The sequence below is a fragment of the Lemur catta genome, chromosome 6 (assembly GCF_020740605.2).
Source record: "Lemur catta isolate mLemCat1 chromosome 6, mLemCat1.pri, whole genome shotgun sequence".
Taxonomy (NCBI): domain Eukaryota; kingdom Metazoa; phylum Chordata; class Mammalia; order Primates; family Lemuridae; genus Lemur; species Lemur catta.
The window spans coordinates 55,694,259-55,706,563 of NC_059133.1; the positions used below are offsets into that span (position 1 = coordinate 55,694,259).

General features: G+C 56.0%; 1 protein-coding gene across 1 annotated transcript; it reads left to right on the forward strand.

Moving 5' to 3' along the window:
• Positions 1 to 933: 933 nt before the first annotated feature.
• Positions 934 to 10,685, forward strand: KRT79 (keratin 79). The gene is made up of 9 exons (XM_045553920.1): positions 934 to 1,422; positions 3,598 to 3,818; positions 4,835 to 4,895; positions 5,023 to 5,118; positions 8,188 to 8,352; positions 8,538 to 8,663; positions 9,284 to 9,504; positions 10,132 to 10,166; positions 10,424 to 10,685. Exons 1-9 carry the CDS (start codon positions 946 to 948, stop codon positions 10,627 to 10,629), a joined length of 1,608 nt encoding a protein of 535 aa, XP_045409876.1. The 5' UTR covers positions 934 to 945; the 3' UTR covers positions 10,630 to 10,685.
• Positions 10,686 to 12,305: the final 1,620 nt, after the last annotated feature.

The window sequence follows — 12,305 nt, forward strand, 5'->3', positions numbered from 1 at the left end:
TCCTGGTGGGCAGGGGAAGATGGGAATGCTGGGCTTCTGTTGAACACCCACTTCTTGGCTCTGTATCTATCTCCACCCAGGATGGGGTGTGTCCTCTACCCACCTCCAGCTCCCTCCAAAGCTGCTGGGCCCTTGCAGGAAGCTCTGCCATGGGGCAGAGGGTCAGTGGTCTCAGGTGGTGGGTGAAGCCCCCCGGCCTCTCTTCAGCCTGCAGAAGAGTGTGCTGGGCCCCAGGCAGCAGGGCCCTGCCCGAGAAACCCAGGACTTTTCTATCTTCTCCTCAAGTGCCCGGGCCTAACAGGTGGCAGGGACCCTCTCTCTGTCCTTAGATCCACTTTGTCCTGCACAGGGACTGCCTGCCAGTGTATGGCAAAGGCACAGATTACCTCCACTGTCCCGTTGCCTGCACCCCCACCCTGGGCCGAGGAGCAGTGGGGCTGTGGGCTGGAGGGTGGGACGGGAGCAGCCTGGGCACTCTCTCCAGCAGCCCGTTGCCCAACGCTCCTTCCCTTCCCACCTGCACAGCCCGGGGCCCTGGGCTAGCCTTACCACAGGGCCTGGGACAAACTCTGCAGAACAGAGCCCCATTTACACGGCCACCAGGCTGGGTGGGAGGAGACCAAGTCAGCCCCTGGGTGGCGGGGGCGAATGTGGGAGCTCTGTCATCCTGTTCCAAGCGAGGAGAGCCCGAGGGGGGAGAGGGTGGCATCCCGCCCCAGCTCTGGAGCACAGGCGATAACTGGGAGTGGCTCCTCCTCCTGCTGGGGGAGGGGGCACTCCCCAGCCCACAGGGCCCCTCCTCTCCTCCTGGGGCGATGGGGCAGGAGCGTCTGTGGGGCCCCGGAACCAGGCCGGCTGAGAAAAGAATAAAAGCCCAGGGGCAGCCCAGCACCGCACTGCGTTCCCTCCCAGCTCTCAGCCTGCTCCCCGGCCCCTCTGACAGCCATGATGTCCTCCAGGTCTCGGCAAACATACACCACCAAAGGGGGCTTCAGCTCCAACTCTGCCAGTGGAGGGGGCGGGTCCCGGGCCCGTACCAGCTTCAGCTCGGTGACAGTGTCCCGGAGCAGTGGCAGTGGTGGGGGGACCCGCCGTGGCCCCAGCGTGGGTGGCTTTGGCAGCCGGAGCCTCTATAACTTGGGGGGCAACAGGAGCATCTCGGTCAGTGTGGCCGGAGCGGCCTCCTCCGGGCGGGGTCTGGGAGGCTTTGGCCTTGGCAGCGGGGCATTTGCGGGCCTGGGGCCTGGCAGGCAGACGGTCGGGCCTGTCTGTCCTCCTGGAGGGATCCAGGAGGTCACCATCAACCAGAGCCTGCTGACCCCTCTCAACGTGGAGATAGACCCGGAGATCCAGCGGGTGCGCACCCAGGAGCGGGAGCAGATCAAGACCCTCAACAACAAGTTTGCCTCCTTCATCGACAAGGTGGGCAGAGGTGGAAGGAGGTGGGGGCCTCGGAGTAGAAGTAGGGCCTCTAAGAGACAGCAGGCTAGGCAGGGGCTGTCCTGGCCCGTGTGCTGTGGGGTGCGGGCTTGCTGGAGTGACTTCGGAGCTCTCTCGGCCTGAGCCTGGGATGCTGGAGACGGTCTCCTGGGTCTTTAATGGGACCATGCAGGTGAATCTCCGGTCTACTCACGAGGCCTATTGGCCAAGCCCACCTTGCCTGTGTTGGAGCCTTTCCTACGGCTGTCACTAATGCGGTTACCCAGCAGCCTCAGCTCACAATTAAAAATGGACTGTCCTCACTGCTCCTCTTGGCAGGGCAGCCCTCACAGTCTTTCGACAGTTTACAGCAGTGAAAGCTATGGTTCAACAAGTTGTCCAAGGCTGAGGGCATAGGGACCCGTCAGTCCCGGTCTTTCAGCTTGGAGGAGGCCTAAGGGCACGGAGTGATCAGAACAGCTGGGGAGGGTCCTCTGGGAAGTCTCTCTTTTGCTTCTCCTTTTCCTCTTCCCTGTTTGAGCCAAGAAAACTCAGTTTGGGATAGATGATGAGGAAGGTGGTCACCAGGTGGCCCTGTCTGGGGGTGAGGGGTTTGACCTGTTGCAGGTCAGAGTGTCCCGAGTCCTTCCCTTGCCTCCAGGTGGACGAGGGCAGCTCTCATGCTGCTCCCTGGCCTGGCCTTGTCCATTTTGCTGGCATTGTCCCCCTGGGCCCCGAGTCGAGGCAGGTGGGAAAGCTCTGGTGGACGATCCAACCTTGGTTCAGTAATCTGTGCTTTTCTAAAGAACATTCACATCCCCCTTCTCATGTGATACCCACAGTGGTCCCATGAGGGGTCAGAGTAGGTGATATTGTGCCCATTTCTGAGCTGAGAAAGCTGAGGTCTGGGGAGGTCAAGTGGTTTGCCCAGGATTGTACAGGTCATTAGAGGCAAAAGTGGGACTGGGACCCAGGTCCCCAGACCCCATGGTCCTTGGCACCAAAAGGTGTTCCTGCTCATGGCAGGTGCACCTGCTGAGTGCTGCTCCCAGGCCATGTGGCTGTGGCCCTGGGTGCTGTGGAGGTGGGACCTGGAGAGACTGGATGGCACAGGGTGAAGCAACCTGTCCCGCCCACCTCCTCACCCTCTCCCCTAGTGACTTTTGGTTCTTCTGTGGGACTGTCCCAGAGGTCAAACAAACTGAAACTGTTCTCAGGCTCTCAGGATCACGGCCTGAGAGCTGGGCATCTGAGAGGTTGTCTTGGAACCCTGGCTGGACCAAGAACCCCCAGGGGGCCTGTGAAACCCACACTATGAGCCTCCATCTGAGTCTATAGAGGTAGGGTCTGGGCATCGGTATTTTTAAGATAACTTTTTTTGGAAAGAATGTTTAATTTACAGAAAAGTAGCAAGAATAGCATAGCATACTCCTGTATACTCTTTCACCTAGAAAGATTTTTTGACATTTTAAACATTTTGCCACATTTGCTTTTTTCTCTCTTTCTGAGTGTGTGTAGTATCTGCATTTTTTTTTTTTTTTGAAACAAAGTCTCTCTCTGACACACAGGCTGGAGTGTCCTGGTGTCAGCCTAGCTCACAGCAACCTCAAACTCCTGGGCTCAGGCAATCCTCCTGCCTCAGCCTCCCGAGTAGCTGGGACTACAGGCACGTGCCACCATGCCTGGCTAATTTTTTCTATTTTTAGTAGAGACAGGGTCTCGCTCTTGCTCAGGCTGGTCTTGAACTCTTGACCTCAAGTTATCCTCCCGCCTCAGCCTCCCAGAGTGCTAGGATTACAGGCATGAGCCACCATGCCCAGCCCGCATCTGCATTTTTAGCAGTTGACTTTGATACAGAATTAGAGTTCAGAAACACTGATCTAGTCCATTTTACCCAGGACAGGTGAGAAGGGGAGACCTAGAGAGAAGAGAATTGACCAAGGTCACCATCTAGTAAATGACTAAGCCGAGGCTTCTATGTTTATTAACTTTCTAGAGTCCTTTCTATCAGATTGGACTGTTATTTCCAGCAAAGACTGCTCTCCTCAGGAATGCCTGCCCTCAGCAAGGCACAGGTGCTGCTGCACATCCCCGTGACACCTTGGGATGGGGGGGTCCAGTCTTGGTCCCTCCTGTGGCTGGGGGTGACGTCAGCCCACCCTTTTTGCTCTGGCCCAGGTGCGGTTCCTGGAGCAGCAGAACAAGGTGCTGGAGACCAAGTGGGCACTGCTGCAGGAGCAGGGCCAGAACTCAGGTGGCACCAGGAACAACCTGGAGCCCCTCTTTGAGTCCTATCTAAGCAACCTGCGGAACGTGCTTGGCAATTTCCAGAACGAGCGGGGGAGGCTGGACTCGGAGTTGAAGAATGTTCAGGATCTCGTTGAGGACCTAAAGAGCAAGTGAGGAGAACTGGACAGGCTGGGGACATGTGGGGACAGGGAGAGGGCAGCATGGGACATCACCCCAGAGAAGGCCACCGCAGACAGAGCTGGTGTCCTTGGGTGCTCAGGTCTGGGACCTGCTGCCATGTGGAGAATTGGCACTTGTTTATGTATTGTTTGTAATTTTAAAAAGTCTTTATTATAAAGTAGGGAGAACAGTATATAAACCCCCATGTTATCATCTCCCAGCTTTAATAGCGATCAGCTCACGGCCAATCTTGTTTCATCTCTACCCTCCTCACTTCCCTTCCTCCCTTGCAGCCTTGAAGCAAATCCCGGCAATCCTGTCATTTCATTCAGAAATATTTCACTAGATATATTCACATAGTTCATGCACATAAATTGATGTAATCAAATGTAAATACAATGCCATAATCACACCTAAAACTTTCAAAACAATAATTCCTCAATATCATCAAATATCCAGTAAAGTTTGAATTTCCAGTCATCCCATAAATGTCACAAATTTTAAAATTACAGTTTGTTTGAATCAAGCTCCAAATTAGGTTCACGTATTCTGATTGGTTGATATGTATATTTATAACTTTAAGGCACAATTTTTTGTAACTTTTCCCATAACTTGACACTGGCAATTTCTACACCTTAAAGTCTCAGTAAAAGTGGTTGGGGAGGAGTTAGCGCAGTGATGTCCTGTTGTTGAAAGTGAATGCAAAGGTTAGTGACTGTTGGCACATCTTCACTGGCTCCCAAAGCTGCCTAATGGCTCAGATCCAAAGACATGGTGGCTCTCCATTGCCATATTATTGCACACGTTCTGTGTTCTTTCCTCAAAAAGGGGTGGGGAGAGAGAATGTTTAAATAAAGAGAGTACCCCAAGTTTCTTTACTGGTCAACCGCATGAAAGAACTGCTCCCCAAAGATGTTCTTGGCCAGTGGAGAACCCAGCAAGGCTTCTCCAGTACCTAAAAGGCAGGACTGGGCTGAGTCTAGCCTGAGTCTTCTGTGTGTAACAGGTACGAGGATGAAATCAACAAGCGCACTGGTGCAGAGAACGAGTTTGTGGTGCTCAAGAAGGTGAGCAGGGTGGCAGGGGGTGGGGGAGGGGGTCCCTTGGCTGCCAAGGTGCTGGGCTGACGTGGAGAAAGGTGAGATCCCTGAGGGCCGAGCTTCTGCCTTGCTCTCCCCTTCCCCTCCCCCTCAGGACGTGGATGCTGCGTACATGGGCCGAGTGGATCTGCAAGGCAGATTGGACACCTTGACCCAGGAGATTGACTTCCTGCGGCAGATCTATGAAATGGTGAGATGCCAACGGGCAGGGAAGATTTGTCAGCGCTTACATGCATTTTTCTGTCTTATTTTCAATAATGCTAGGAAAGGCTTGGTCAAACAACCACGGCAGGCCTTTAGCAGTTTGATAATATAATCACAAAAGAAAATGAAATCCTTTCGTTTGACTTTTCCTTAGGGAACTCTCGATGGCTTCATGCCTCTTATACACATTCATTCTACGTGTTTGTAGAAGGTTGATATCAAGCTTAATTTGGAGAATTCTAAATCTCTCCCCTTTGAAAGTCAGGCTATTTTCTGTGTTTGGGGTTCCGGAACCTCTCATCTCCTCCCTACTTCTCAAGGACCACCAGGGTGCCCCCCAAGAGCCTCTGAGGGTGTGGGTGTGCTGCTCCGGCCTGGACCCCTGAGATCTCCAGCAAGGCCAAGGCCTCTCCTAGCCTCAGTGTCTGTCTTGGGTTCCCATTTCCTCCCGAGCATTTTTTCCTGACATTTCCAGCTGATGACTCTTCCCCTTGATAGGAAGGAGGCAAATGACAAAGCAGTTGAGCTGTTGGCCTTTCCTGGGTCTTCCGTAGGCACTAGCCCAATGCCACCTCCCTTGTTCTTGCCCAGAGTTTGTCTGACAGCCCCTGTCCTCTGGCCTTAGCATCGCCCGGCACATCCTCGACCGCTCTGTCCCCTGTCCACATCCCTGCATGGTCTGTCTAGGAAGTGACCTGGGCGCTATGCTGAGTTTTAGATGCTTCCCCAGTTCCTTCTTTAATGGGATCATTGAGGGTCATTCACGGTTTAGGGCTTCCTTGTCCCCTCTTGGGTCCTGGTCTCTCTCTCCCTCTTCCCTGGGTGTTTAGGAATGGGCTTTCCTGCCGTAAGGCACAAGGCAGGCACACCCAGCATTCCTTTTCTTTGCTCTGCCTTCTTCATTTAACACATACTTACCGAGTACCTTGTACAAAACAACAAAGACAAGGTCCCTGCTCTCAAGGAGCTCTGGGGTATCAAGTGATGAGAGCCATGTTGGGGACAGGCACAGGTGCAGTGGCACATGGGAGGCTGTGGCTCACCCTCGTGGGAGGGCTGAGGGAGCCTTCAGAGGAGGTGACATTTGACTTGGATCTTAGGAGCAGGAAGGGCCTGCCAGCCAGGGGCCCTGCCTGTGCAGTGCCCGGGAGGCGTGACAGAGCACAGTGTTTTTGGGGACCAGCTGGTGTTTGGTGGGCCGGGCATTGACTGTGTGGGGTGCAGAGGTGGGAAGGGAAGGAGAGTGTGGAGCAAGCCAGGCCTGTCAAAGCTCCTCACGGCCCGGCAGTGCCTCCCGGGATAAGAATGAAGGCTGGTGCCGTCCTTCCGTGGCTGCCTTGTGGGCTTGCTAGTCACAAATGCCAGTGTGGCACTCAGTAGTAGATTTCATGGTCTGGTGTTGGCCAAGCCAGATCTCGAGGAAATCCAGAGGGTGAACCACCCATCACTGGGCCTTCAGAGGGCAGGAGAGCAGCCTCTGTGGCAGGACCCAGGCCCTCCTACAGCGGTCCCACTCTGCCCCTCCGGCCCCTGCACCTGGCTAGTCTGGACAGTAAGAGCGCATTTCACCGAGCACCTGCCATGGGCCACCTCTGGACCTTAAGTCCTCACGGCAGCTGTGTGAGGGAGGTGTTATGGGGCCATTTTACAGAATAGGGAGCTAAAGCCTTGCGGGGCTCAGTGGCTACCTCAGCCCACAGGTAGCGAATGTCAGGTTGTGGACTTGACCTCGGGCTTGTCTGTCTCCAAAACTCAGACCTTTCCCCAGACCACACATGTTTTAGTGCTTGGCTAACCCCCCAGCCATTTCACCTTTTAAAAGACAATCTACTTTAACACTCTAACTCGATATCTGTATAGGTATTGTTCTTGGTTCTGGGATCTCTCTCTTTTCTCTATTTCTGCCTATCTCTACTTTAGTCTTGTCATCTCAGGTTCTGGTGTCAGACTGCCAAGATTTGAGACTGGGCTCCTCACGTGGTGGTTTGTGATTTGGGGCCAGTCACTTGCAGGTACTGAGTTAGTGCCTGTCGAGTGCCTGACTCTGGGCCTGAGCCACAGAGACTCTGGGTGAGCAAGGGCGTGCTCTGATGCTCCGTCTGGGTCTGGTACCATCACCCGGGCTGCTGCGAAGGGCCAGTGTCTGAGAGGGGCTGGGGACAAGGCAGGATGTGGAAGGTGCTGCCTTTCAGAGGGAGCCTCTGAGGGGCGCCGAGTGGATGAGTGATTTGTCAGAGCCGGGCTCAGGGCAATGTGTTGGCGCCATGGCAGGAAGGACCATGGGAGAGACGGAGGCAGGGCCCCAGTGGGAGCCAGCGCAGTCCTGACCCGGTGACACAGCGGTTCCCAAGACCAGAGCACAGAGACCCGCCACTCCCCATCACTAGCCTGCCACCCACGGCATCTTTAAACACCTGTTCATGTGTGCAAGTTGTGGGCCCAGGAACATAGCACAGTCTATACCTACCAGTGTGTTCTAGAGGAAACCTCTTGGGCTTTGTTGCTCAACTGACTGGTTCCAGCCTGGGCCCCACCCTTGTCCTGGTGCCCCCGGATGTGTCAGGTCTCCTCTCCCAGCCTCTTTCCTCACCGGGCTCTGGGCAGGACCGAGGGGTGCTGGTGCAGGTGGCTGGCTGGCTGGCACCGGACGGGCTGTTCTGCCTGCTGGGTGCCTTTGCCCAGTTTGCACAAACGCACCCCGTGGGCCAGCTGTGGGCCTGCCTGCCTCATGGGGTGCCCTGAGGACCACAGGGGCTAAGCGAGGGTGCTGGCACAGTGCCAGGCACCCGTGTCAGCACAGGAAGTGAAAACCCCCTTTCTCCTTCTTTAATATCTTGGAAGCCTACAGACCCACAAAAATAAATGGAGCCTACGGAAACGGGAGCCTGAGGAGCCCTTTTTCACAGCTGGGGAGACTGAGGCCTTTCCTTGCAGTTGTGCCTGTGCTTTAAGCACAGGCTTCCTGTTGACCCCTGGGGACGCCTGCCCTCCATCCCCTGTTGCCTCCTGGGGCCTGGGGCAGGGGCACTGGTGGCAACTGTCTCTGTTTCTTCAGGAGCTGAGCCAAGTGCAGACCCACGTGTCTGACACCAATGTGGTCCTGTCCATGGACAACAACCGCAACCTCGACCTGGACAGCATCATCGCTGAGGTCAAGGCCCAGTATGAGCTGATTGCCCAGAGGAGCCGGGCTGAGGCTGAGGCCTGGTACCAGACCAAGGTGGGTGGATACTGGCTCAGGCTTGGGGCTGGGACTGTGAGAGGCCTGGACCACTGGGACCCGTGGAGCCCTGGGGACTGGATACACTCAGCCTACATAAGGGCCTCCAGCTGCGAGGGTGGGCTCTGGGCCAGGGGTTGGCCCAGGGCTGTCTGAAAACTCACGGCCACTTCTCCGGCCTGCAGTACGAGGAGCTGCAGGTGACAGCTGGGAAGCATGGGGACACCCTGCGGGACACCAAGAACGAGATTGCTGAGCTCACCCGCACTATTCAGAGGCTGCAGGGGGAAGCGGATGCGGCCAAGAAGCAGGTGGGCTTCGTCTTGGAGGCCTGGGGGTCAGGCCTGGGTGCTGGCAGGGCCAGAGGGCAAGAGCGCTCTTCTCCTGGTGGATGGGACACACTCAGACGCTGGACCATCAAGATCCAACAGGCTCCTTTTACAAGGGAGGGAACTGAGGCCCAGAGGGCAGGCGATATTGTCCAGGTCACGCAGCATCTAAGTGGTAGAGCAGGCGGGAAGACCTCCTTCAAGGAGCCCGTTCCATCTCCAGGAAGGCAGACCAGGAAGCAGAGGGTTCAAGGGTCCAGGTCACAGATGCTGACTCCATCTAGGGCATGTGGATTCTTGTCCAGACCAGAATGAAGCATTTGGTTAGTACAGAGGTTATATTACTTATTTTGTTTCTTCTGGGCACTGGGCTGAGCTACAGCAGGAGGGATTGAGGTTAGACTTCAGTAAGGACTTTCCCAGTGGTGCTACACGATCCTACTTGTGTAATAGCATCTCTTCTCTCAGATGAATATTTCTTTGTTCTTTCTTTCCCAGTTGGTTGGGGACAGGGGCACGGGGATGGTGATGACTGGCGTGAGCGCAGAGAGGTGATGGGATGACTCTGGAAGGTATTCCTAACGCCTCTCACCCCCGGGCAGTGTCAGCAGATGCAGACGGCCATTGCAGAGGCAGAGCAGCGTGGGGAGCTGGCGCTCAAGGATGCAAAGAAGAAGCTTGGGGATCTGGAGGTGGCCTTGCACCAGGCCAAGGAGGACATGGCCCGGCTGCTGCGTGACTATCAGGACCTCCTGAACATCAAGCTGAGCCTGGACGTGGAGATCGCCACCTACCGCAAGCTGCTGGAGAGCGAGGAGAGCAGGTGGCAGCCCCTGCTGCCCCATGAGAGGGCTTCCCAGGCTCACCCTGCGGGACAGCCCGAGTACTCTGCTCTGGGGCCAGTGCGGGGTGGGGGGCGGGGAGAGGGGAACCGGTGAGCGGGCTCCCGACTCATCCCAGGGAAGACTCTCCCACTGTGTCCGCTGCCTCTGCCGCTCCTCGCCTTGGTTGGCACGGCCGTTGTTATCCTTACGGTGGCTGGCAGCCCAGCAAAGAACGAAGCTTCCCCTCCTAGCCCCAGATTTCACCAGCAGTGGAAGCTCTGGGAAAAAATCCATCATCTCTGTCCTTGGGGAAGGCACGAGAAAGAGAGCAAGTGGGCAGACACTGGGAAGCTCTGTCTGGTCATGGGCTTGTGCCCACTGGGGTGGGGTCGCTGCCCCGGATGGGGAGAGGGTGGGGAAGGGAGGATGGGGGTGGCACGGCCTCTGGCAGCTCTGCCTCTCCTGCAGCACCGGCTTTAGGGCATAGCCATGCGCAGACCACGTGTCTCCCGGTTTTGTCATCTGGACCCACTGGGTGGCCCAGTGTAAAGGCAGAGGGAGAGAAAGGGTTTCCACTTGGGCTGCTGGGACCACTGACCCTCTCCTGGCCTTTCTGTTTCCCCCAGGATGTCTGGAGAGTGTCCCAGTACAGTCAGCATCTGTGAGTATTTGCTGCCCAGTCCCCGCCCACCCCTGGCCTGGCCGCAGAACTCTGCTCAGTCCGTGCAGCCTGTGCTTGGCCCAAAGCATGCTCCCTCCATTTGAGCCGCTGGAGACAGGTTCAGAGGGTTCCAGACAAGGAGCTGCCTCTATCCATTTCCCACGGCTCTGCTGCCAGATGTTGTTCTGACCCCTCACTGATTTCCGGCCCCCTCGTGCCATGGCTGCCCTGACTAATGTGGACCCTTTGCCTTGCAGCTGTGACGGGCAACTCCACCACTGTGTGCGGAGGCGGCGCAGCTGGCTTTGGGGGTGGCATCTCCCTGGGCGGGAGTGGGGGAGCCAGCAAGGGTGGATTCGGCACAAGTGTGGGCTACAGCACTGCCAAGGGAGGGCCGGCCTCCGGGGGCACCTCCATCCTGCGGAAGACCACCACGGTCAAGACGTCCAGCCGGAGATTTTAGCTGCTGAGCCCTGCAGACTGGGAGCCCCTGCAATCCTCTCCCTGCCCCACTCACCCACCTCTGGTGCCCTCCCACCCACCTTCCTAGGAGCAGGAACAGCCCAGGGGACCACAAATCCAGCATATTTCATACCAGGCTATTTGCGTACAATTTGCATTTTAGGAAGGGCTCAGGTCTACTCAGGTTTTCTCCTTAGTTCAAGTCACCAGCTTGAGTGATATGCTTGGGTGATTTGGGGGTTACTTTTTGACCCTTGAGAGGGGGCCAGATTCCCCGGGCCATCACGGCTTCCCTCACCTTCTCTGCCTGTCTGCTCTGAGTCCAGGGCAGGCTGGGGGAGGAGAGAGGGAAGTCGGGAGTGGTCCCCCACCAGACCTACCCCTCCCTGAATCTACCCACATCCTCCTCCCTGTCTGTGCCTGAGATGTGTCTCAATCAATAAATGGCAACTACAGCCAGCTGTCTGTGGCTGCAGTCTGTCCTGCCTGGGAACTGAAATTGTGCCAGTCGATTAATGCCCCGAAGGTTGAGGCAACAGCAACCACACACTATGTCCCTGTCACCACGCCAGCAGGAGCAGGTTAGCTCAATACCATCCCCACTCCAGGGCTTGTGCAGAGTTCCCAGGAGAAGACTGAGGCCCAGAGGAAATATGGAAGCTGCCCCAGGCAGGGCCCAGTTCAAGTGGCTGCCTACTACCCAGCCCACCGCCTAGTGCCTATTTAGCCCCCGCTCACTCTGTGGGCAGGCAGCATGACTTGTTCAGTGGAGAGATATTAGGCTCTGGAACTAGGCAGACTTGGCTTTAAATCCCAGTTCTGCCACTTACTAGTTGTGTGACCTCGGGTAAGTTACTTAACCTCTCTGAGCCCCAGTACCCTCCTCTGTAAAAGCAGGGTTGTGATAAGAATGTGGGTAAAGCATCTGGGTTATGGGGCCTCACAAGCATTGGTCCCCTTTGCTTCCCTTCTCCCTTCTCCAGATTCCCAGCTCATCCTCTTGGAGTCAGGTGATTGCTCTCTCGGCCCCAACACCCATCACTAATAAAAATCCACACTTAATTGGATACTGTGGTTTAGAAATACATTACTTTGCCTGTGACCTTCACAGTGGGAGGGCTCAGAGAGGGGAAGAACTTTTCCAAAAGCCACAATAAGCTAATGGCAGAGTAAAGAAAGAATAGTTTTATTGGAATTATATTTAGGACTTGAAAACTAAACAGTAGAGACAGTTTTAGTTGTCACGGAATAAAACTCAGAGATTCAATCACAGTCCAGGAGGAGCCACTAACAATAGCGTGTTGCTCAGAAATAGTCACTGAAGGATGGGAACGGCCCAGACCCAGGGGTGTCCACACGGAGTTCCTGGGGCCTGAGGACCCCAGGGGCTGCTTTCAGGGGGTCAGCAGGTGAGAAGGCTCATGGCCCCTCCTCGGCGCCAACCCGAGCATCTCTCCTTGTCTGCTTCACACATGGGGCTGCGCTTGTGATTTTGTTTGCAAGAATGGTTTTGCTGCCAGAACACGCCGGGAAGTCCCTGCTTGCACATGCCCACCACAGGGGCCCAGGAGAGACTGCTCTCTGGCCCTGGGAAAGAGGAAGCCCTGGGCACAGACCGCCTCGTCTGGTTTCCGGGAGTCCCTGTACTCCCATCGCCCTCCCTGGCCACTTCCTGAA

Excerpts from the sequence above, each read along its gene's own strand:
- KRT79 (XM_045553920.1), top strand. The coding sequence starts at position 946 with ATGATGTCCTCCAGGTCTCGGCAAACATACACCACCAAAGGGGGCTTC. Across the intron at positions 3,819-4,834 it reads GTTGAGGACCTAAAGAGCAA|GTACGAGGATGAAATCAACA; the intron begins GTGAGGAGAACT and ends TGTGTGTAACAG. Across the intron at positions 9,505-10,131 it reads CTGGAGAGCGAGGAGAGCAG|GATGTCTGGAGAGTGTCCCA; the intron begins GTGGCAGCCCCT and ends TGTTTCCCCCAG.